The sequence below is a fragment of the Nyctibius grandis genome, chromosome W, assembly GCF_013368605.1.
Source record: "Nyctibius grandis isolate bNycGra1 chromosome W, bNycGra1.pri, whole genome shotgun sequence".
Taxonomy (NCBI): Eukaryota; Metazoa; Chordata; class Aves; order Nyctibiiformes; family Nyctibiidae; genus Nyctibius; species Nyctibius grandis.
This window is the reverse complement of record NC_090694.1, coordinates 23,667,981-23,693,855: the sequence shown is the minus strand read 5'-3', so window position 1 is coordinate 23,693,855 and position 25,875 is coordinate 23,667,981. Positions and strand designations below refer to the sequence as shown.

The 25,875-nt window shown below is 47.7% G+C and overlaps 1 protein-coding gene across 1 annotated transcript in view; it reads left to right on the top strand.

Moving 5' to 3' along the window:
* The first annotated feature begins 433 nt into the window (after nucleotides 1-433).
* Nucleotides 434-25,875, top strand: part of LOC137675738 (mitogen-activated protein kinase 4-like) — a 31,935-nt gene continuing 6,493 nt past the window's right edge. Inside the window, exons 1-3 of the mRNA XM_068421935.1 lie at nucleotides 434-979; nucleotides 18,098-18,242; nucleotides 23,613-23,774. Coding sequence (XP_068278036.1) covers nucleotides 434-979; nucleotides 18,098-18,242; nucleotides 23,613-23,774 — 853 coding nt within the window. The remainder of the gene's footprint in view (nucleotides 980-18,097; nucleotides 18,243-23,612; nucleotides 23,775-25,875) is intronic.

The window sequence follows — 25,875 nt, the reverse complement described above, 5'->3', positions numbered from 1 at the left end:
CTGAGACGCCGGGGACGTGGGGCCGGGCGTCCAGCTGCACCGCCAGCCCCACGCTTCGGCATCATCTTGAGGATATCGCAGAAGGAAAACAAGAAAGTGGCTGAAAAATGTAGCAGCGCTGATCTTTAAGTCTCAAGAAAAAGAACCTTTCTGTTTTGCTAGAGATCTCTGGGTTGTGTTTATCCACGCTGCTTGGAAAGTCTCTTCTACCCCTCGATTTCTCACCCAGTTTAAAACATTTTATTTGTGTGTGTGTGTGTGTGTGCTCGCAACTATTTTCACTGCATCTGCTCGTCATCTTGAAGCAATGGGCATCTGTAAGTAATAATGAGGCACCTGATTTCAAACCACACTTGTGATCTGGAAGCCCTTCGGATCTCCCAGCTCTTCAAGTGACGAAGAGGAAAAAAGCCGAAAGAGAACGGAGCCCGCGATGGCCGAGAAGTGCAACTGTATCGCCAGTGTGTATGGGTACGACCTGGGCTGTCGCTTCGTTAATTTTCGCCCTCTGGGCTTTGGGGCCAACGGGCTGGTGCTGTCAGCCCTCGACAGCAAGAGCTGCCGCAAAGTGGCGGTGAAGAAGATCACCATCAGCGATGCGCGGAGCATGAAGCACGCTTTCCGGGAGATCAAAATCATCCGACGCCTCGACCACGATAACATCGTGAAGGTGTACGAGGTGTTGGGGCCAAAGGGGACTAACCTGCGCAGGGATTTTTTCAAGTTTAACATGGTGTACATTGTCCAGGAGTACATGGAGACGGACCTGGCGCGGCTGCTGGAGCAGGGGAAGCTCGCCGAGGAGCACGCCAAGCTCTTCATGTACCAGCTGCTGCGCGGGTTGAAGTACATCCACTCGGCCAACATCCTCCACCGCGACCTCAAGCCGGCCAATATTTTCATCAGCACGGAAGACCTGGTGCTGAAGATCGGTGACTTCGGGCTGGCCAGAATCGTGGATCAGCATTACTCGCACAAGGTAGGCGATGCTGAATCAGCGAGGCCGGTGCTCTCTTGGCGAGCTGCTGGAGGGCACAGGGAGACGTAGATCACATGTAGGGTGAAGCAGTGAGACTGTGGTAGATCTTCTCAGGAGAAACTGGTCCTTGAGGCTGTTCGGGCAGCTGTAAGTGCTGCTGGGGTGGTCACTGGTGGTAGTTGCTCTCCCTGCCCCAAGCCAGGACGTATTTCCTGGGCAAAGCCCGTGGGTTGAGCTCTGCCAAGCGCGCCCCAGGGCTCTCCAGCGCCGCAAAGCACCGAGCAGGTCACGGGAAGGGTTCAAGTGCTATTCAGGTGTCTTTCATTGCTTTATATCATATATATCTAATATATACTTATATATTTTATTCCATCCCAGCAACGGACTGTGGGGAGGCGTGCATTTGCTCGCTTTACTTAAAGGACTAAACTTTCTGTTTCTTGCTTTGCTGCTTTTATAAAACACGAGCTGCCATTCATCCCTGCAGCGGAAGCACGTGGAAAGGGTACCTGGCTCATCCGCATCCACTCTGCTTGTCTTTGTCCTTGCTTCGGTGCCAGCCAGCTTTTTAAAAACCCAACTCTGTCTGAATTACACTTATTTAATTGTTGGGAAAGAGGGATGGGTCTTTCAGATACATATTCTTTCATCTGAGGTCAAGATCCAAATAATGTATAAAATTTTTTGCGCTTTAGTACTTACATAGTGTATTATAATGCCATAATAATTGTGGGTGGCCGGGTGCAGCCTGGCATGCCCCACTGCTGCCCTGCTCAGGGCAGGGGATGCCCAGAGCCCCCTGGGACCCCCAGCCTGGACATCCCCTGCGATCCCGTCCATCGATCTGCACACGCCTTCTGTCAGTGTTCGCGAGAGGGCACGGAGACACCGCACACAGACCAATATGATCGTTAAGCAGATCTCATTTATTTACGTATCTGAGGGTACATTTATACTATTCTATTGAGGGTACATTTATACTATTCTATTTTTGTACACACTCTGTGTACATGTCATTTCTATTATGATTGGTTAGTATGCTTTGTTCACACACCTCTATATTAGTTCTGATTGGCTTATGCTAAAAAGTTATATCTTGCAGGTGCAGCATTCTTTCTTATTTTTCAGCTTCCCCATATCTTATTTTTCTCATAGCCAAGGTCCTCAACTTCCCCCATATCTTGTTGGTCTCATAGCTAAGGCCCTTGTTCTGTATTATGATTGGCTAATTCATTACCACCCCCTGGACATGCCTGGACATAGCTCGTTCAGTACCTCGTTCCCACCATTGTCCTGTGGGAACCCCACAAATCCCCCTTTTTGTTTTTGAACGAGCTATGTCCTGTTTTGTCTTTGTTTTTTACTTAACCCTGATTCCCTGTGTCTCGCAGAGCCCAGTCAAAGAATCCCAGCCTTGGTTACCCATAAATCCTGCTTTTTGTTTTTGAACAAGCCAGGTCTGATGGAACATTTTCAGCAATGCCTGCTTGATACAACTCATCATACATCCCATTATTAGCAAGACAATTATTACAACAACCAACACAGTCATTCCTTGTACTAACAAGTCCTGTATCCATCCTGTGATGCCAATAGATTGTAGACAGTCCAGGAAAGGTGATGTTGATACAGTAAGTTTGCGCATGTTATCCTTCAGTTGACGAAGATGCTGATGAACAGAAACAGAATGATCTGAAAGATTCATGCAACACATTCCTTCCACATCCTCACATCCATGCCCTTGAGCTAAAAGCAAAAAATCAATTGCAGCCCTATTTTGTAATACTGCATGTCTAATGCTATCAACATCAGTAGCTAAAGTTGAAAGTATCTCAGAAGTTAGATTTAATTGCTTCGCTGTCCAGCACCCTAATGTTTTTGTTAGTTGTAATGCTTTTGCAATTCCTACTGGCGCAAACAAAGCAGCAATAAAATTAGTAGGTTTGTTCCAGAACCGTACATGATCGTCGCATTCTGGTCCTAGCGGTAATACGGCACGCTTTTTTCGAGAGGCCATGTAATTCCATAATGTTTTGTTTAGCAATTCCCCCACTGAAGGTCGAAACAAGGTAAGTTTCCCTAGGTAACATGGACCTCCAATTGGCCTACTAGGAATCCCTGGCCAGGCCCGATCACCACAAATTAAAAACAAGCCTCCTGGTAACTTCCGGCCTAGTATGTTGTTTCCCTTCGTGTCAGAATATCGACACCCTAATGGACAAAAGTCATTTTCCCTTATTCCTGTATACAATTCATTTTTTGGAGATACATCTTGTACAGCATATAGTAGTGTATTGTCGTTAATGAGGGCGTGATCAGTTGCTTTGTCACTTTTAAACATAACTGCCCCATAGGTAGGTCCTAAGGCACCTAACAAATCTAGCTCCTGTGGTTCTATCATAGTGTGATTAAGTGACATGATTATCTGTCCCTGCCACCATGCAGTATAGTTGACACCTGGATTCATGGAATTTGCACATTGACTAGCTGTTGTTGCACTCATTGTGGCAAGGGCAGGGTTTTGTATGTAACCTTGAAAACTAATTGGATCGAAAACAGGAACTCCTATCAGGCAAGTACGAAAAGGCTCTCCAGGGGTTGCCATGGACAAGCAAAATGATTCTTGTCCGGTCGCATTTGCGATGGTAACCCAGATATTTTGTCTGATATCTATCACTGCCTGCCCAATGGTTGTGATACATAAGACCATTGCGATTGCTGTCGCTCCCAATCCTCGGGAGAAACTTCCCATGATCGTGGTATGTTAATTTGCTCCCCACACTGTACCTTCACCACACTGCCTGCCAATATAATTTGCTGCTCCAGCACACGTCTTTGTAATGAACTAGCTATTTCAGCTATATGAATTTGTTGACAGTCACCAATTCTATTTGCCACATTAAGTGCTGGAATATCAAATCTCCCAAGCGAGTTAGCCTCTCTCCCTAATAATTGAATTGCCTGTCTCTCTAGCGAATTTTCTGTTACCCACTGTCTTACACACGGTACACACCCGACATGTCTCCACCACGGCTCAGATTGTCGAATAACCCGCCATTTACTTTCCCCACATACATTACAGTTTTTTAGAAACCATGGTTCGCAACAATGTCCATGTCCATCACAACCACGTGCCAATTTTTCTTCTACTTCAGCTGTTGCATGTAAAGGTGGTAATGACGTAAAAGGATCCTCAAGGTGGCTTATCGATGGCGTTGCAATCCCCAGAGTCTTTAGGTACAGGGCCAAGATCCTCAGTGCTCGGTGCTGCTCTCTCTGTCGGATCTCCGGATCTAGATTCCACCTCCACATATGGTTTAATACACTTGATCGGAAACCACCGTACTCCTGTGCCTGTAGAGACAGAAGCATAACCTCGACCCATTAGTAATAGTTCCCCTGGTCCTAACCACTCGTTAGTACCTGGTTCCCTATACCACACTTTGCCTTTGTTTTTCACATAGCTTGCTCCCTGTCGAACTGCCTCCCAATGTATTACAATTGGGGGTCGCTCCTTATCTCCTGCTAAAGTTAAATGGTTAAGTACATAAACAGCTTTTGCAAGTCTCTCAGAAGGTTCAGTCACCTCTCCCCCTTTTTGTTTTTGCAGAAGCTGTTTCAATGTACTATGAGCACGTTCCACAATCGCCTGACCTGTAGGCGAATGAGGAATCCCAGTGACATGTGTAATACCCCATAGTTGACAAAATTGACGAAAAATCTGTGAACAGTATACTGGTCCATTATCAGTCTTAAGTTGTTGTGGAACCCCAAGACTTGCAAAGCAAGCAAGTAAATGTCGTTTGACATGACGACCTGTTTCCCCAGTTTGTGCTGTTGCCCATATTACATGTGAAAACGTATCAACAGATACATGAACATATTTGAGCCTTCCAAATTCTGCAATGTGAGTAACATCCATTTGCCACAGTTGCAACGCACTCAACCCTCGAGGATTTACCCCTATCCCAATTCCCACGCCAATTTTCTGACAATTAGGACAAACACTAACTAATTCACGTGCTTGTGCCATGGTGAGCTGAAATTGTTTTGCTAGCATTTTCGCTGATTGATAAAAGAATTTATGGGATAGGTGTATTTGTTCAAATAAATTTGGTGATATTTGCGTATAGGATACAAGTGTGTCTGCTTTATTATTTCCAATGCTCAAACCTTGATCAAATTGATGACTACGAATGTGAGTAACAAAATAAGGTACCTCTCTGAGGTTTATTGCCTGATGCAACTGTAGCAAAATGGTGTAAAGTCGCATATTCTTCACTGGTCGTATAAAAGCTCTTTCAATTCGATTTACAATGCCTGCTGCATAAAGAGAGTCTGTTACAATATTTACAGGTAAGTTCTTCCATTTTATAAAGACCTGGTATATTGCAAAAAGTTCAAGTGTCTGCAATGAGTCCTCAGTTTGTCCTGAGAATTTGCAATGTTTCCATTGTCCATCCTCTTGCCAGGTAATAACTGCTGAGTGTGATCGCTTTCCTGCATCAGTAAAAACAGTTAGTCCAGTCACAGGTATCTCTGATCTGATAGGTTTTTCTTCCCAATCCTGTTTGCAAATAAACTGTAGCTTTTTATCTTTTGGTAAATGCGTTAACAATTGTCCAGTAAAGTCCTGTAAGGCTATTTGAAAAATAGTTGACTGATTTGTTAACCACTGTAGATATTCCTTCTTGATAGGTAAATAGATAACATCTGAGTCTAATCCAGTAATGTCTGTAATTCTTTTACGCACTTTGACAAGCAATTGTGCTATTGCTTCCACTCTGGTACAAATTGTTGTTTTAGGATGAAAAGGTGGAAAAACCCATTCAATAATTCTGAGAGTTGGTTTTAACTGAACTATTAATGCTTTCAAATGCTTATCTTCCATTGATGTATTAGCAATAATTGCTGAAAGTGGCTCATTTTCAGTAATTCGAGCCACGTCCTGTGTAGCCACCTTGTGTGCAATTTTGTTTATAGCTGCTTGTTGGTCTGCAGTGAGTGTACGGCTCACAGTGACATCAGGGTTTTGTCCAAGCAATGGCATTAACGGTGCAATATCATCATTTGTAATGCCACAAGTATTCCGAACCCACTGTAATTCTCCTAACAATTTCTGAGCATCAGCCAATGTGGATATATCAACTTTCAGGGTGATTTTTTGAGGTCGAATGGTTTGCTTAGTTACCTCCCAGCCTAAGTATCTCCAAGGCTCTGATCTTTGTATTTTTTCAGGGGCAATTTTCAGTCCTCACTGTTTTAGCATTTTTTCTAACAATGGTAACACAAATTCCACCTTTAAATCCTGTCCAGCAATCAGAATATCATCCATATAATGATAAATCAAAAGATTAGGAAACTTTTGACGAAAAGGTTGTAAGGCCCATGCAACATATAACTGACATAATGTAGGAGAATTTTTCATACCCTGAGGTAAGACTATCCACTCATACCTTTTAGCAGGTTCCTGCTTGTTAATACTCGGAACTGTGAACGCAAATTTGGCACAATCTCTGTCATGTAAAAATATCGTGAAAAAACAATCTTTTAGATCAATTACTAAAATTTGCCACCCTTCTGGAATCATGGTAGGAGTGGGTAGTCCAGGCTGTAATGCTCCCATATCTTCCATAACATCGTTTATGGCCCGCAAATCATGAAGCAATCGCCATTTGCCTGATTTTTTCGGAATCGTGAAAATTGGAGTATTGTAAGGGCTTGTGGACGGTCTGATATGACCTGCTTCTAGCTGTTCTTGGACTAACAGTTCAATCTGTTCCAGCCTGTCTGATCTAAGCGGCCACTGATCCACCCATACCGGTGTTTCTGATTTCCATTTTAAAGGTAGGACAGGCCCTTTTTCAGTGACCGCTCCTAAAAAGGCGTTATCAATCGTGCACCTAATTGTGTTAAGACATCTCGTCTCACAAGCGATACTGGCACTTTCATGACATAGGGTCTAACATTTACACAGGCTCCGTCTGCAAATTGCAGCTGTATCGGTTGTTGACTCATCATTGGCAAAGTACAGCCTCCAACTCCTGCTATCGTTACTGGAGCCGCTTGCACAGGCCAAGCAGAGGGCCAGTGTTGCTGTGCAATGATCATAACATCAGCTCCTGTATCGATTAGCATAGAGATCTGTCTTTCTTCCCCATTCTGATTCCGCAATGTTACTCTTTCACGCGGTTGGTTTCTAGTGATGTCAATAGCAAGATTAACCAATGCTTGTCCGTCGATCCGAAACAACCCTCCCCCCTGTCTTTGTTTTCTGCGTTCGGAACACAGCCCTTAAAGGGAACTAACTGAGCAATCTTTTGGCCCTTCGGAATAAATACAGGCGGGGATAGGGTGTATACCATAGCACATATTTGACCTGTATAATCTGCATCAATAACCCCTGGCAGTACAATTATTCCCTGCTTGGAAATAGATGATCGCCCAAGAAGTAACGCACTCAAACCATGTCCTAAAGGTCCTTTCATGTTAGTTTCAACTACAGTTACTTGTTTGTCCGTTAAGTATATGTCTAATTTTGTTTCCACATCCACTCCGGCACTTCCTCTTGTGGCTGCGGAGTGGCGGTCCAAGCACCCTGACTTGTTGTCTGCGCGCGCGGGTGCAGTGCGCTCAGCCGGGAGTTTCCCTGTAATCGTTTACACTCTGCTGTATAGTGATTTGATCGTCGGCAGTGAACACACCACCTCCTTAATTCTTTTTTGCAATCTTTTCTAAAATGCCCTGTCTGTCCGCAGTTGAAACATTTCTTATCTCTATCCTTCACTCGCAGCAAAGGTCTCACTGCTGCTCCGACTGCAGCTGCCATAACTTGAGCCTGTTCCATTCCTAACATTCTTTCTACTGCTTCCAGCATAGCCGCCACCCCCGCACCTCTCGGTAAATGTGCCAATGCTTTTCTAGTTGTCTCATTAGCATTATCAAAAGCAAGAACATCCAATAACTTGTCTCTAGTACTTTCATCTTAATCAGGCGTGCTTCGCAAAGCTGCATACAGATGATCTATAAATTTACCATATGGTTCTCCTATCTGTTGAAAAACTCTGGTATACGCTTGTTGAACACCTTCGCTAGGAACTGATATTAATGCTTGAAATGCACTGTCTTGAGCTGCCGCTAATGCCTCAACACGAAACTGCGCTTGCCACTGTACAGTTGAAAAAGGACCCTCTCCTAACAGCATTTGTGCCGTGATGTTAAAGAGAGGATCATCCCGACCCCTAGGTGTATTAGCTATTCTATGACAAGCGCTATTCCAGGCATTAAGAAAATGTAGAACTTGAGAAGGAGACAGCAGCATGGACGTTAGTTGTCGAATGTCATTTGCCGTGAAAAGGTTAGTTGCAAAAATATGTTTAAGCAAAGCCTGTGTATACTGAGAGCCCAAGCCATTTGTCTGTATAGACTGGCGTGTTTCTTTTATAATTTTCCAATCTAACGGTTGCCAAAGATTTTTTCCCTCAGGACCCGCACCCACAATCACAGGATATGCTTGCGGAATTATAACTCCTTCTAATAACGCATCTCGAATGATCCCTTTCCATTTCACTCCTCCCCCCCCTCCCCTGTATACGCGGGCGGACGCTGACCCTCTCCCTCACCTCCCACATTACCAGATGGATGCAAACCTCCCCCCCCGCCCTGATCTAAAGGTGGAGTAGGGATTTGCAAAGGAGGTTGAGGTGGCCCTAATACTTGTCCCGAACACAGAGGGGGGTTTTGGGGAGACATAGTCACGTGTCCCGAGGCGTTGGCTGTACGATGCTGCTGCAATTCCGTCTTTAATTCTTCCAGTCGTCTACCAAGCTCTGTCATGTCAAGTTCATGTCCATTTCGTGATGGTAACGGTCCTTTAAGTCCTTGTGACTCTGGTACTGCTGACTCCGTAACTGGAGACTTTAACGGTGGTTGTTTAGCGCCGGAATGTAAACTTTGTTCAACAGACTCAGGAAACGGCGAATCCGGTAAAGGTGGATACGAAACAGTTTTACCCTCCTTCTTGTCCTCCTTCTCAGCCTCATCCGTAGAGAGATCAATGAGAGGAGGAGGGGGTTTTGGCCAATTCTCCTGTTCAGCGTCTGAATCAATTAGTCCAAATCGAGTTCGTGTTTTAGGGCGCACTACCGGTTCTGATGGATCTGTAGGGCGCACTACCGTTTTTGATAGATCTCTATCTATTTTACTCGCTCCCCACTCCTCAGCTTTTTTCACAGCCGTCCGTACCGACGGCGATAAAGGAGCTGCCACTGGTACAGCCACCGGGGCCGTGGGAGGTGTTGGTCCCACAAACAGTGAGGGGGTAGTAGACATCTGCGGTCCTAAAGCCATAAAAGCTGAATGTGTGACTTCTCTCTCTGCTTTTATTCCCTTTAACGCTTCACTAACCAGCTTCCATGTAGCAGACAATTTAAAGGCTTCCTTATCACCACTTGACACCGCATTCCAGAGAGAGTCACCAATCTTCTCCCATAAAGGCACTTCAAAGACATCATTAAAGGTTGTAAAATGTCCTTTGTCTTTTGCCCAAAGGAGTAACTGCTTTAACGCAGCTTCGTCATATTTAATTCCTCTCTCAGAGAGTATATGTTGGAGGAGTTTCACCACTGTCACTTCTGTCTTGGTCAGGGTAGACCCCATTCCTCCCCCAGCTGCCTGGGAAGCCCTACCCAGGTTTTCCTTTGCTAGCAAGACTCGGGCTTACCGCATCCGTTCCTGCCGGTGCGAAAATCCAGTGCCGGGGCAGCACTCTACAGCTGGCTTCCTCTCATCCCCCTTTCGGTCCGCTGTCCGCTGCTTCTCCGCAGTCTCCGGGCCGAAGAGTCCCTGTCCCGGGCGCCACTTGTCAGTGTTCGCGAGAGGGCACGGAGACACCGCACACAGACCAATATGATCGTTAAGCAGATCTCATTTATTTACGTATCTGAGGGTACATTTATACTATTCTGTTGAGGGTACATTTATACTATTCTATTTTTGTACACACTCTGTGTACATGTCATTTCTATTATGATTGGTTAGTATGCTTTGTTCACACACCTCTATATTAGTTCTGATTGGCTTATGCTAAAAAGTTATATCTTGCAGGTGCTGCATTCTTTCTTATTTTTCAGCTTCCCCATATCTTATTTTTCTCATAGCCAAGGTCCTCAACTTCCCCCATATCTTGTTGGTCTCATAGCTAAGGCACTTGTTCTGTATTATGATTGGCTAGTTCATCACCACCCCATTACCACCCCCTGGACATGCCTGGACATAGCTCGTTCAGTACCTCGTTCCCACCATTGTCCTGTGGGAACCCCACAGCCTTCTCGCAGCAGCCTGGCTGGGATGGAGAAGGAGGGAAAGGAGGAATGGAGCAAAATGCAGGAAAACAAATACCTGCCCTTGAGTAGGGGAAATTGTCCCTTCCTTGGGGGGTCTTTGGGACTGACTCAGTTTTCCTCTGCTGCTGCTGTCACCAGCTCCTCTCCTTCTGCCCAAGGAGGGCTGAAACTCCTCCAAAGTGGCAATTTCTAACAAGCTTTAGTGAGCCACGGGCTGTGGGCTCCTCCGCAAAGGGTCGTGTTCCCAGGCAGCTGCAAAACCCTGCAGAAATAATTTAAGGTACTGAAACCAGTTCTATACTCAGGCAAAGATGCAGCTATTAAAAGAACTGCATTTTTCCTCTAACAAATTTAATTCGGCATGGCAGCCTCTTGCAATAAAACTCTCCCAGTGGGAGAGCCCTGGATGTGTTTGGGCTTTCTTGGGGCAAGGGCCTTCAGAGGGACCCGGCATCCCACAACTGCTGTGACCAGGCTGTCCCCTGGAGGAAACCCCTGCAAGCAAGGCAGTGCTACGTGAATGCAGAAAATTACTGATTTAAGGAGCATCATCTTGTCAGAGACTGCAGGATCAGGGTAGGAGTCATCTGTCCATGTCTGCTGCAGAATTATTCTTATTTCTAAGCAATTCTCCATCGCCTTAATACCAGTCAGTGCAGTGGGAAAGAGCTGGTAGGAGGATGGCCAAGGCTGCGGCTTTGTGGTGGGATGTAACTTTGCAAGATGCCATTGTGTGAGCATCCTCTGATTCCTCCCAGGGGTGGGAGGCTGGAGCATCAGTGCAAAAAAAACCCAGCAGTTCCCCACTGTGCAGAGACCTGGATACCACTCCGAAAATAGCAGCGCTGCGGTGAGCATCCAGCACCACTGGCGGTGGGGGGGATTGCGTTTGCCAAAGCCGGGTGATGGGGCACTGCAAAGGTGAGAGGAGAGCTTGGATGGGGCTTGGGTCAGTCCCGACTTTGACTTCCAGCTCTTCTCAGATGACTCGGAAAAATCAATTATTTTCCGTATTTCTCTTTCAACCTTCGCTTTCCTCAAGGGCTCATAGAGATTTTTTTTCTTGATCTGTGCTCTCACAGAAAGCATCAGCAAGAGGGAGAGGACCATGTCTGAAGCTGCTGAGCCTCCACCCCTCTGCTGAGCGGCATTGAGCAAAACAGGGATCCTTACACCCCAAATTTAGGTGTCACGAGTGAGTGCTAATGCAGAGCTGCACAAAAGCAGATGAAATCCTGTTCCCTGGGTAATTAATTGCTGTAAAGACCTGGTAGATCCAAACCTCTGAAGGCAGCGCAGAGCTACACCTCTAGCATGATGTTTTCTTGCAAGCCTTTGCAGCGAGGAAGGGTCATCTTAAGCGCTTGGATTTTATTCCTTTAGGATGTTTTGTATCTGGAATATGCTTAGACTGATGGCTGGGTTCTGCTAACACAAAAAATTGCAGGTTGTGTGTTGTTATTCGTTTAAAAGGTCAGCTCTTCTGACCCGATGTTTCTCAAATCCCAAACCATTCTGCTGAGTGTTAAAGTGGCAAATAATAACTGTGGTAGGTTGTGAGCAGAGTTTTAAACACAACTTAGAAATGCATATACCACCTAAATAATAGCCCTGACTTGGCAATGAGTCTTGTTTACATGGCTTGCAGCAGACAACCATTTAATTAGGATAATTTGGTAGGAAAGGGAGAGCTCTCCCAGCTCTGGGAGATGCCCTGGACTCCAGCGAGGTGCTGGCCTTCACCAGCTTCGAAGCAGAGCAGCTTTGCCTGCGTTTCTCCCACCATTTGGCCAGTGTTTGCTGATAAAATCCCTTTCTCCATGTGGTAGGAGCAGCATGGGGACATCTGTTCGTTTGAAACTTCCCAGTAGCAAATGAGATGAATTTCAAGCTGCCAAGGTCACATCCAGATCTGGGTCTGCACCTTCACAGGCTGCTTAGACCTGACGGCTTAAATTTTAGCCCTGTCTCAGATAAACACATTTCTAAGCTCCCTGGGCACTCACGTACTCGCAAACATCTCTTTAGGGCACAGAATATCAGATCTAGCAGGAGAGGACCCTCGGGAGATGATCCTGTGTGTGTCCCTCTCTCTGTCACCCTGTCCCTTCCCCGATGCTCTCGCCATCCAGCCTTGCAGGCTCCTTTTTTTTCCCTTCTTACTACTCTTTTTATCCCTGGGAGTTGCTAATCCTGCTGTTTATCCCTCTAGAACATCTCCACATTAATCCCTTTTTCCCCAGTCGCTGCTGTTTGTGGTCTGAAAATCCATCCTCACTCTTATGCCCTAATAAATATCTTTGATTCCAAATGAGAGTCCAGATGTGAACTACCCCAAATTTAGGGGGGAAGAGATACTGCCCTCCCTTGAGCACCCTCAGGTCGTGGTGGGCAGGAGGGATTGGCAGAGCAGGGAGCAAGCAAAACCAAGCTTGAAAAATTGGGATAAATACCAATGAACGTCGAGAGTTAATTTAAAAATAAATGTTTCAGAGGGCAGACTCAGCCCTGGCTGTGAATCCCATGTGGCATGTCGCCCGGCGCTGGTCAGAGAGGAACCGCTGGGTTGGGTGGTCCCACCTGGAGAAGACAACAGAAGGACCTGCAATATGGGGATACGGAGACTTGCTGAATCTTTCCTTAGGTGACGAGATGGTGAAGCGGGACGCTCCTTAGCCTGCCCGTGTTGTACAAGATAGTCAGGTTACTTCTTCTGGGGGCCTGGGGACTCTGCCTGGCACCCCAAAGCACTTGAGGGCATCTGTATGGGGCTGCCAGGGGACCCTCTCTCCCATTACCTGTTGGCAGCATTAATTACAGCATTAATTGGCAGGAATTCCATGCTAAGGAGGGTACAGCAGCCCTTTTAGGGGGTGATCTCGTGGTAAATAGTTTCCAGAACATCTTCAAACCTTTGAAGTCCTCCCTTTGTTTTGTACTTGTTGATCAGTGCGAACATAATAGCTTCCAGTTCATCCAGTAAAATAATAAAATTCCCAGGTGGGTCATCCTGAGGAGGTTTTCAAAGGAGATGAGGATGTGGGATGTGCTCCGTACTCACCCTGGAGAAGACCACCCTCTGCGTTCAACCCTCGGGCAGCCAGTGCTGAGCCTCTCCACTGTGACCCCGACTCGGTTATTCTTCTTCTTTGTCCTCTGATGAAGCACGTAATAGTCTGTGGTTCTGAAATAAACGCACTCTGTCATCCCAAAACGATGCGAATACATGTCACGTTGCTGGAGCTGTGCACAACGGCAGTTTTATTATATTATGGAGCAACATTCCTGCAAGCCCGGCGTCTTTCCCAGAGTCTCCTTCTCTGGAGATATTCAAACCCCGCCTGGATGCAACCCTGTCCAACGTGCTCTGGGTGACCCTGCTTTGGCAGGGGGTTGGACTGGATGATCTCCAGAGGTCCCTTCCAACCCCAACCAGTCTGTGAGTCTGTGATTTTTTTGGTGTGAAATACTCTTGGGAGAGGCTTTGAGCTCTGCGGCATTAGGGACAATTTGATTTGCACTAGGTGGGATCCTGAATTTCGGCATCCGCCTCGAGGAGACATGCCTTCGGTCCCTCCAGCTCCAAGGAGGAGCTCTGGGCTTGGGCGACGGTTGTTTCGGAGCACCAGCGGGTCTTGCCGTGCTTCCCACGTGCTGCTGTGCCAGCTTCCCTCAGGATGCAGGCAGTCCTGCGTGCCGTGACCACCGTGACACCGGGATGCAGCAGCACCCGCACCCACCCGAAATTGTTTCTTCTTGTGTTACAAGCAACGCACAACATCCATATTGGGTAAAAATTAGGAAAAGCATTCATTTTTCTTTGCTTTTCAGTTTCCTTGCCATGCTGTTTGATACGACTTGATGCTTATCCTACCTGTGGCAAACTCATCACCTTGATAGATGGCCTGAGCGGTTCCTGTGTGTGCCGCAGGAGCAGAGGAGAAGCAGGAAAATGATCCTTGGAAATGGCAAACAAAATAGCATGGGAGGTGCTTGAGAGCAAGCCTTGGACTTGAAACTACTTCTGTTTTTAAGTTAACTCTGTTATATTGTTTTTTAAAGAGATTCCAGTGGTTCTTTGGTTCAGAAAGGGCTGTGCTGAATCCACAGGATATTGTAATGAAGATGTACGTTCCATTTTAATTAGGACTAATTAATACGCCTCTGCTCATGGTCTTTCTATCTGATTGAATCTACATAAATGGTGAAATTGTGGTGCTAAAGCCCATGCCTTGCATAGGTGATGGCTGGAAGTGCTCGGGCTCTCCATCCTGGCACGACTGCTGCCCTCGTGTAAGCCTTGGCACCACAGGTAGTGTCACGGTTTAAAGCTGGGACAGCTATTAAACCTGTGGCAGATGCTCTCTGTTAACCCTCCCCCCCCCCCCCAAAGGGAAAGGGAAAGGGAAAGGGAAAAGGGAGAGAGACTTCCGGGTTGGAAGGACAGGTAGGAGCTGAGCCGGTACCTAACCTGGGTTTAGGTGGATCCCACGGCTGTGCCAGCAACTGCATGATCCCAGCTCCCAAAGCTGTGATGATATTTCTCCATAGGATTTGTAGTCCTTGATAGTCCACAGGACTGGAGTTACCACCTGGAGGAAGTAGGAGAGGAATTTTTCTTATGTATTTTATAAAAATAAAGATCTAACCCATGTTTTTAGCCACCATGGAAGCAGAGCAGATGTAGGTGGTGGGGCTGGATAAGCTGCTCAGGACTGGGGTGCCGTGCTACCCATCCAGGGAGCACCCCCAGCCGCTCCCACTGGAGGATCTTGGGCCAGGTCGGAAAAGTCTTGATTTTCAATCCTCCCATCAGCCCTTCCCAGTATTTTACCCCCGAGGAAGAGGAGAGATAACCCAGAGCCCAGCAGTGGAATGCCATGGGGTCCAACCCTATGGTCCACGAGTCGGTGGGATGGAGAGAAGCTGTTGGTTGCTCCTCTCCACGGGTCCTTCCTGGGCTTGGTGGTGGGTGCCAAGATGAAATGCGATGGTCTGGGTTATTCAGCAGATGAAAGCAGGGAGATGACAGTCAAACACATGGGAATTTTGCAGGGGATTTTCTCCGATACATAAGAGATGCCTGGGGAAGAAAAGGTTTGGCTTGTTGCAACGTATAGATATTTGCAATATGTTGCTCCTACATTTTGCGTGGTGCACACACCCCTGAGAACTCAAATCCATCTTGCTGTCAGAGGGGAGAAACGTATGAACCGAGCATTAAATCTGTAAGGAGAGGGGCATTCCTTTGCTGGGAAAGGGAGGAAATTGCTCTGGCCAGGAATTGCCCTGGATTGCTATCCCCAAAGTTTATTTTTGTAGGCTTTTCCAATAAATACCAACGTCTCCGTTGTTGGGAATAATTGCAGTCGCTGAAAAGCAGCAGTCTGATCGGATAACACCCGGGGGCTTTTGTGCCGGTTCTGATTCAGCAGCGTTAGCAAAAATATAACGGCGTGAAGTGAAACGTCTCAGCTAATCAGGCTCCATTACAACTTATCTTAAGAAGACCCAAATTAAAATGTACTTTTAAAAGCAAACTCTTTATGATTAAAAATTTGATGACTTGCACGTTTGGTAATTGGAACAAAAACCTGCATTGGGGGAAGAAGAGCGTTATAAACCTTGTAGTGTTTGTGATGGTGCACGGCTCCCGCGTTTAGGGTGAGAGATGTGTCCTGTAACATCCTAGGAGGTGTTATATAGCACAACTGCATCCGCAGTTATACTGCAACTGAAAACAGTTTATGAAACTATGTCGGTTAGGATGGAGTTTTTAAGTGAGTTTTTACGTGAACTGTATTCATGCTGTCATTGCATTTTGATACTCTCCAAATGCTTCATGGCATTTAAATGCAATTCAACTTTATAATTTCATTTTATTTTCCCTTTTCTACTGTGTTTCAATCTAATCTACCTCATTCTGTTAATGTGTTATATTTAATACACAAAATGCCACTTATGAATATTCCACTATTATCCTGATGAAATAACCATTCAGGTCCAGCCCTGGCATGGCACCTGCGCATCCGGAGCTTGGCCGGTGAGCGAATCCGGGGGCGCTGGGACATCTATTACGATGCCGGCATTATTTACGGGATTGAACGCATCCCCTTGATTTCAGCGGGAGCTGCTGAGCACTTGACACTTGTCTGAAACCTCCCGAGTGAGTTCAGGAATGGGAGGGCTGAGGTCCAAAGAGACGACAGCGCTCGGTCTTTGTCCCATGAGCCGCTGCTGAGGGCATCTCCTTTACAACCAGGTCAAGCATCCCAACCGACCATCCTCACTGTAGGATGAAGGATGAGGACCTGCCCTATGCCACCCGGCTGCCGGCGGCGATGCCGGGGCCCCAGCGGCCGGGTGGTGAGGGCAGGAGGTGATGTTTTTAGGCAGGACTCAGGCTCAGTGCAGAAAGGGCAGGGTTTCCTAGCTCTCCATCAGCTAGCTAATCCCCAAAAGCTTTCCCACTGATCCCTCAGCATCTTCTTTTCAAGTCTTGGCTAGGAGTTACCTGCTTGGTGATGCTTGAAGACATCCACGGGTCCAGAAGACTTTCCTTCCATGCTGTAGTGATTTTTCTCCATAAATCTGTTTTTCTACCCGTCCCCTTGTGATCCCATGTCTCACCCCTGTGAGATGCTGCGTGGACTCGTCCGCAGTTCCCAGCACATGCCCTGAACCGAAGCGGGGTTCCCTGCAGCAGCATCCCGAGGATGCAGGTGAGGTGAACTCACCTGGGGCTTCTCTGCAAGGCCTCATTCTGCTGAGCACGTCCTCTGCCCACTCGGGAGCCCTGTGTGCTCCCCATGCCACCTCTGCTCCGATCTTGTGTGTTCCCCGGTACTCGCTGTGGGTTTGTGCCCAGCCAGGGCTGACCCACGGGCGGCTGCTCTTGCATGGGCTCCTCAGGGAACTCCTGCCCTTCAAAAATTCAGTCCAGTGCTGGGATCCTTGGGAACTCAGCACCACGTAGCTTGCTGTTACTAGAGGTTTAGGTAGCTATGGAGGGACTATAGATATAGGCTTAACTAGAGATGGAATCGGTGAGAAGGAATTGCCCAGAGAAGCTGTGGATGCCCCCTCCCTGGCAGTGTTCAAGGCCAGGTTGGATGGGGCTTTGAGCAACCTGGTCTAGTGGAAGGTGTCCCTGCCCATGGCAGGGGGGTTGGAACTAGCTGATCTTTAAGGTCCTTTCCAACTGAAACCATTCTATGATTCTATGAAAGATTGCAAACTGGTAACGTTTGGAAATCCAAGCACTGTGCTTGTGGGTACTGAGCTGGGAAAGGCGTCCTTCATGCACCGGTGGGTTATAGCTGGGACCCAACAAAGTACCTCAATAATGTGCTTAACTTCCAAAATGTCTCAGATGGGCAAACTGGGATTTATATAATACATCTAAGTCCTCTAAGAGTGACCTGAAATAACTTTTGCAGGTATGATCTGCAAATCTGTGCTATTAAAACCATGTGTCCTTTGCAGAAGATGCTTCAGTACCATGGTGACAAACCGCAAATAAGTTTTTGGGGAGCAGCAAGTGCTTTGCCTCCTGGAGCACCGAAGCATCTCTGTTTCCAGTGGTGTATGTCTCACCTCTTTGCTTCCTGCAAGATATACAACCGCAACCTGCTATAGGTGCAACACAAGCATGGTGGGCAAGTTTCTCTGCAGGATCCGATGGTGGGGCCACGACGGGCAGCGAGGGCTGACCAGGGAGGAGCAGAGGAGCTCTCTTGCAAGGTTGCTGACGTCTCTGTCTCTGTTTTTTCAGGGTTACCTTTCCGAAGGCTTAGTAACAAAATGGTATCGCTCTCCCCGTCTCCTCCTCTCACCAAACAACTACACCAAAGCCATCGACATGTGGGCGGCCGGCTGCATCCTGGCTGAGATGCTGATGGGAAGGATGCTCTTCGCTGGTAGGTGTCTGGCTCCTGTAGATTAATTTTTTCCCTCCCTCCCTCCTTCCTTACTACTCAATTAAAAGGCTTTTTAGCATGGCAGAGGGAATTCCCCTATGGGGATCCTACGCTTGGTTATTAGACATGAAAGCTGTCTCCAGAGCAAACTTGACTTGCACAACCTCTGCTCTTAGAGGGTCCCTTGGTTGGTGCAAACTTCCCTGGTACAGGCAGGTCCTTGGGGCCGGAGAAGAGTTACCATCTGGATTTTTCACTCTGCCTTATTTCTGACAGAAAATAAGAGCTTCTGGTTGGGAGAAAAAATGCTAAAAAAAAAATCATAGGGTGGAGTATAAGGACATAAGATAATGTAGCCTTGTCCCAAGAGGTTTGTGCTCTGTGCCATGGATTTAATTGCGATCGGTGTCTTCAAGGTATTTGTTCTCTTTGAGGGAAAACATTTGGATGCTGCTACCCATTTTCAGCCATTTTCAGGGTTTTCCTATAAGCGGGTGTCGGAGTTGTGAAGGCGCAGTGTAAGGAAAAGGAGACATAAAAAGTACTGGCAAGGAGCGCGTAATTATCAGTGCAGCATTTGAAGCTCAACTCCAATGTTCTTGAGGAGCAAATCTTTATTTAATACAATTCCAAAAATGCTACTGGCGGGTGCAAAGCTGCGCTTCCCAAGCTGGGAAGTGGCGGCGTTCATTCAGGAATGAAGCAGCTGTCCTCCGGCTATCGAAGAAGCTGCCCAAGGTGTGGCGATGCTCCTCCTTGGTCCTCTCTGCCGTCACCCATTAGTGTTTTGAATGACAAGGTTTAACGCATTTCGTGAGCAGCTGTTCGCAGAGTTGTGTAAATAATTAGACCCATTAATAATGGAGAAGGAGATTTTCTTCACAAATATTTCAGTGCACCGCGGAGCTCCATAGCCGGTGCTTGATTGCAGCTGCTCTGTCACTCCCTCCCTGCTCCTGCTTGCAGCTTCTTTATTTCTTTTGTGAAAGCTGAAAATTAAGCAGTCAGTATCATTTCAAAGAGATCATTAACATTGCCTCTCTCTCCTTCCTTCCTCTTGTCCTTGGTTTCCCCTCCCCAAAATTTTTGAGTCCAGCTCTGTAAATTCTGTATCAGACCTGGCTGTTCCTGCTCCCTCCCCAGGGATATATTCCAGGAGCAGGGATGTCTCCACGTGCCGCTTGTCCCTGCAGACGCAGGGCATTTTCTGGTCTCACTGGGAGATGCTGCACGTGAGCGAGCTCCCAAGGCAGCTCTGCCAGCCACCTCCCCTTGCCTAGCCGTGGTTTGCACCGTGGAAGGGTCTCAAAGCTTTTTGGGTGGAAGCCAACTGGACAATGCCTTTCCAGGGCAGAGCTAAGGCTCTGCCAGACCAGGGCACCAAATCCAAACTAGCCCCAGGTAAACCAGAGCAGCAGAAGCAAACCCCAGTGCAGGTGGCAGGGTCCTGGTCCTGCAGGAGTTGCACCAGACCGGAGCAACGTGCCGCCTCATATTAAACTGTGTGTAGCTGGAACCCCTGGGAAATCTTTTTGGACTCTTAAGTCGATCTCTGTTTTCCTGTACTTGCTCCCCATGTCAAACAGCAAAACAAGGGTAGCCTGTCCAGGTCCTTCTCTGGCTATCCCCACCATCGCACCCAAGCACTCATCTTTATCCTGGCTTTTCAAACTGTGCTTGACCCCTGTCTCAGCTCCAGCTTGGGTTTTTTTGTTGTTTGTGGACCCCAGGGTAGAAGTTACATTGGCTGACACCAGCTATCTACCACCCAGGTGTCCGAGCTGGTCCTTAAAGCTCCCTTCATGGTCAAGGCAGAGGCGAAGGCAGCTCCAGGATGTGATTCATCTGCCCTCTGTTAGCTCTCTGCCTTAGATGAGATAGACTGTGCCTTAGAAATATTTATTTTTCCAATACTGCTCATAAATTGCATCTGGAGAACAAGCTGAAGTGCCCATGCTGGGGTTACACGTGGCTACAGGTGAGATCAATCCTGTCCTGGCTGCCTGGGTGGGATGCCCCAGAGCAGCTGTACGGGAACCTGCTTTGGAGGTTGGTTCCTGAGAGTCCACAGCAGGTTAGAGATCAGGAGATGGGATTTGGCAGATCAGACTGGGCTCAGCTGGATGCGTGCTGCGAGCATCCCTGCTTCTCTGCTTTCCAGCCCTGTGCAATCGCTTAAAAAGCCCCAAGATGATGGCAGAATACTTAGTTAATGGGTGGGGATCAAAACCGGAGCTCAAAATACATATTCCTTTCGGGTTGCTTTAAAAATAGTCTGTGGAGTTGTTACGGGAAGGTCTTGGCCCCGTGCCCCGTTTTCCTGGCCTCCTCCTATACCAATAAGTAAAGAAGAGCTGGGGTGGGAGCCTGGCAGTGGGGCAGGGTGCCCGTGGTGTCCCATGCCACGTACCATCTTTCATCTGCTGGTGTCCAAAAAGGAGGAGAATAAAAACCCAATCACTCAGAATAGCTAAAACTGGTAAACACTTGCACAGCAGCGGGGGTTCATCTTTGCTTTTGCTTTTCTCCTCTTTGCTTGGGAGAAGGAGTTTGTCCCTGTCCAGACGCAGCCGCGCTCTGTGGCTGCAGGATGAGACTTTCGGAGAGTCCTGGGTCGCCGGCAAACACCCCGTGGGAAATAACAACAATGCAGTTCCCAGAAAGTTGCAAACCTCCAGTAATTGCCTTACGCTGGATAAATTGTTTCTTGAGTGTGCATCAGTGGCACAATTTAAATTGGGTGCTTAGCATAAGTCACTATAATTAACTCAGTAGTCTGTCTGGGGTGCTTAAGCAAGGCAGTTCAATTCAGGTGATCGGTTATTAGGAGTAGATGTCACTCATTCTTCTCCACAAGTTAATGAACACCCAGCGGAGTGGGACCCCCCAGCCCCCTTGTCCTCCCTGCAGCCCCTTCTCTGGGTGATGCGGTGGCAGGAGCAGCTTCAGGTTTGGCAGAGCCCTGGGAGGGCCCAAGAAATTCGGCTCACCCGAAGCTCCCAGGAGCATTGCACGTCTCCAACAGCTCATATCTGGTTCGCAGACCTTTAGAGAGCTTCCCACCACGAGCAGCATGGAAAACGGGGAAGAGCATCCGTAACTGAGCGGCTACAGCTCCCTCCAGTGACTTCTCCACCCTCTGCTGCCGAAGCATATCCGAAAGCATCTCCCGTGGAAGCAAGAGAAAATAGGAGGAAGAAGAAAGCTGCCTGTCCTCCCAGATCTCCGTGGCATTCACCAGTGGGGCTGTGGGGTTCACCAAGAGCAAGGAGGTGGTGGCGCGGTGGCTTTTCCCTTGGGATCGGTGCTTGCTCCCAGAGGATTCGCTAGCAGGGCCTGGGTGCTCACCCAGGACTTGGCTGCGAGCCCGGGGAAGGGTTTCCTTTTCCAAGACGCGATGCAGAGCTCCTCATTCTCTCCTCGGGTAACAACAGCACGTTGCATTTATTCTGTCTGTAGTTTGTGTTTTTCTTTTCAGGGATTAGACCTCCAGAAGGTCCCTAGGAATTACATAAATCGAGGAGAATGGTGGGGAATTGCGTTCTTGAGAGCTATAATTCAACGCTTCCAGCGTTGCATTAGCACCTTCTTTCCGTAACTAAACATGGTGCCAGGTACCTTCGGTGAGCGGTGGCTGGAGCTGCACCAAGAGGAGAGCAGCCATAAAGCCTTTGTGACTTTTAATACCCTGTAATTTTGATCACAATTTAGGAATTAGCCTGACTGACGAGGTGTTTGTATCCTGGTGGTCATCTTTATTTTCTCCTGGAGCCATGCTGCGAACCTCTAGATGACCTAAAATTAGTTTTTCTGTAGGAAAGTGATTTCATTTGCCCGGGACTGATATTAGGTGGGTGCCCCTCTGTCTTTTTTGCTTTTCCTATTGCTCTATCTTCTTCTGAGGCTTTGTTCTGAGCGGACGTGTGGTGTGATGGTGACCAGCTGTGCTCATGTCAGTGTTGGTTTGGAGTTGTCTAAGTTCATTGCCATGTCCTGGCTTGGAGCAATGCCATTTGAGATGAAAGTGGCCACGACTGCATTGAACCAGACCTTGTTGGAGTGATGAGGCTATGATGGATGGAGACCCTTTCCCAACCCCAATGTTTGGACCTACCCTTGCCCAGGTTGGTTGTGATTGGTGTCAGCTCCATGGATTTGAGTCTGGAATCCTCCTGCAGACCCACAGGGAGCTCTGGGCTGGGGAGGGCAGCCCCTGCAACGTGCCAGGAACCTCCAAAGGGACAGGGTTGCCTGAGGGCGTGAAGCCAGCAATGGTCTCCGCCATTCCCTCCGAGCTGGCCTCTCCACCCTCCCTGCAGACTGATCAGAAGTGCTATGGAGTATATGAGGTTCACTCCTCTTGCTGTGGATCAGCCGGGCACTGCTTGCCAGTGAAGCAACCTGAAATCCATCAGTGGGACAACAAGGGGCTTGGTAGCCCAAAAATCCCCATTGGTTTGTCCGCCCCAGCCAGCTCGCGGTCTTAATGGATAGTCCCGCCTCTAACGACAGCGTATTTATAACCGGCGTTTCTGGCAGACAGAAAATCAGTAGTGTGACTCAGTATTTCTGCCAGGCTGCTTCTCTATACACATAGGAAGCTGGAAATGAGCCATGGAGCTCTTGGTCACATCCAATAGTGCACTAAAGAATGGGATTAACGTTCATTAATGAGGTGGTTGGCTCCGCTCCGCTGGCGCTGCCGCTTCTCTCCTCTCACTGAGAGGTAGCAAGTCCTGAGCAGGAGCTTAGGGTTGTGTGGATAAATATGTCCTGAAGGAAAAGAATTAAAAAATATATGATTGCTCATAGCGGTTGTGGGGATCGTCACCATCAGAGCCTTGACTTGGTGCCCAGCAGCCAGGTGGGACCTGGTCAGAAAACCCTTTTTCCCATCAGGGGAGCACAGAGGCCAGGCACTTGCAATCATTTAAAGATGAAGCTTTGGGACCCCTGGAGCTGGGTTCACCATCTTCTTGTTCTCGTTGGGGTCATGGCAGCACTTTTTGTTGCCGCTGCACGGAGGGGCTTTGCTTCTCAGTGTAGCCCAGCGCGTGGCAGGGACACGTGGTGACGGCATCGGGCATTGCCCTGATTACAGCAGAAGGGCAAATTGTCTCGATTAACTCTTTCACCCTTAAAAAGAGATGACCCGACTGGGAGTCCCGCCACATTTTCCTTGACGCAAAGAGTGGTGGCTAATGCAGGGATGCATCAGCGTGGAGGGGCTGGTGGGAGATGCGACTCTGCGGTGACGTGGCTCATTTCAGAGGGGTGGCCATGCAGGAAGGTGGCTGATAATACCAACCCCCTCCCATTCCTGATTTAACTTCTGGGTCTCATCTCACTGCCTGTTTTCTACCCATTTAGGGGGTCACGAGCTGGAACAGATGCAGCTTATTCTGGAGACTATCCCCGTTATCCACGAGGAAGACAAAGAAGAGCTGCTCAAAGTGATGCCCACGTTCATCAACAGCACCTGGGAAGTGAGGAAGCCACTGCGCAAGCTGCTCCCTGAAGTGGACAGTGAAGGTAATGTAGTGTTTGCTGACTTAGAATAATAGAATCATTTTGGTTGGAAAGGACCTTTAAGATCATCAAGTCCAACTGTTAACCCAGCACTGCCAAGCCTACCACTAAACCATGTCCCTAAGCACCACATCTACATGGCTTTTAAATCCCTCCAGGGATGGGGACTCCACCACTTCCCTGGGAAGCCTGTTCCAATGCCTGACAACCCTTTCTGTGAAGAAATTGTTCCTGATATCCAACCTAAACCTCCCCTGGCACAACTTGAGGCTGTTTCCTCTTGTCCTGTCACTTGTTACCTGGGAGAAGAGACCGACCCCCCCCACCTCGCTACAGCCTCCTTTCAGGCAGTTGGAGACAGCAATAAGGTCTCCCCTCAGCCTCCTTTTCTCCAGGGTAAACACCCCCAGTTCCCTCAGCCGCTCCTCATCAGACTTGTGCTCCAGACCCTTCACCAGCTTCGGCAATGTTCTTCTCCTAGGACTTCCCCCGTCTGCTGTGTTTTCAGACTTATTTCCCCAGGGGGTCTCAGGAATCATCCTCTAAGGCCAAGTGCATCAACACTGGCCAATGGGATTCAGATATCTGGGGGTCTGCAGTGTGTGCTCCCACCTGTAGCTCACGTGTCCCCACCACTGTGCCCCCAGGTCCTGCTCATCGTCCTTCCATGGAAGGCGTGGGCTTCAGGACAGCACTCGTGATGCAGTAGCTTTGTCACAGATAGCTCATACAGAAATAAGGGTGAAATAGTCTTCCAAGGCACTTTCAAGGTGCATCTCCTTTGCCTAACCTTGCTTCCCTCCCTTCCCATTCCTCTTCTGGAGGGTTCAGCCCAGAGTTTATTTTCATGCCCCGTTTATTTCCTTGCTGTGCTTTTTGCATGAATGCAATTGTGTAGTACAAGAAAACAAATGCTTTTACTCCACAAATAACTCCGTGAGATGGTTGCTACAGGCAGAAACGTTGTCCAAGTGCTCTGAGGCTCGGACATCGCTCGTGTCGGGCTGTCACAGCCTGCAATGATCAAATACCACTTCAGCCACTTCCCTTCTTTGGCTTAAAGCTTAAAAAAAATCCCAGCAGCATGTTGTTGCGAGGGGGCTGCAAACCACAGGACCTGAACTTGTGCCTGCAGCAGCTTTGTAGGCAGTGAGAGCTTGCAGGTCGGCAGCCAGAGTTGAGCAGTGTTGGACCAGGGCACGTCAGCTCTTCTGAGCTCCTTCCAAGGCTTAAACCGGGCTGGTGGGCCTGCTTGTGGGAAAACGTCAAGACCAAGCCTGGCTTATGTTCGCTGGTGTAATTCTTCATTATAAGATGTCCTCTATATGGGCTTGGCAATGCGATACCCGTCAGCCTGGGTTACCCAGGGACCGTGTCAGCCTCTGGCAAGCAGGAACGGATTTATTCCCTGTCGTTACTGCAGGAAGAAAGGTCACCTGCATCCCTTACATAATTCATCGCCATTTTCCTGCCTCTCTCACCCGTAATATATCGTAATATATAACATGCAATATATCGTTCCACCACGCTTCTTGCCTGCAGTCAGTGACCTTACAAAGCTATTAATTCCTTCCTACTTAATTAGTACAAGCAATGAAATAATCCCGTGGGAGACAATCGGATATTGGTTAATGTTTAAGCACAGAGTCAATAGGTACGGCCCGCCCTTTCTGCTGAGTGATTTTGCCCCTAAAGAAACAGCCCCGTTCACACAATTACATCTTTAATGGGGATGTTTCTACAGGTACAATGTGAAAGTTGTAACTGAAGAAACACATATTCCTTTTTATATTATCTGAACTCTAAGAGACTCTTCCATACACTGAGAATCAACTGAATAAGCAACATCTTTAATGACGGGATTTGATCTTTTCACATAATGTCAGTAAAAGGAATCATCAAAGAAATCACAACAAACCCTCTACGTTTAGATTTAATTCTAGTCATTTTAATTGCACTTAATTTCCTCCTTCGTCATTGTAGAAAGAGTTCGTGCTCCACAGTCTTTCTAAAATAATTTTAGGCACTCGGAATTCTTTAAATATTAATGGGGAAAATAATTTCGTAGTGTTGGTCACACCAAAGACTTAAAAATTGCACTTTA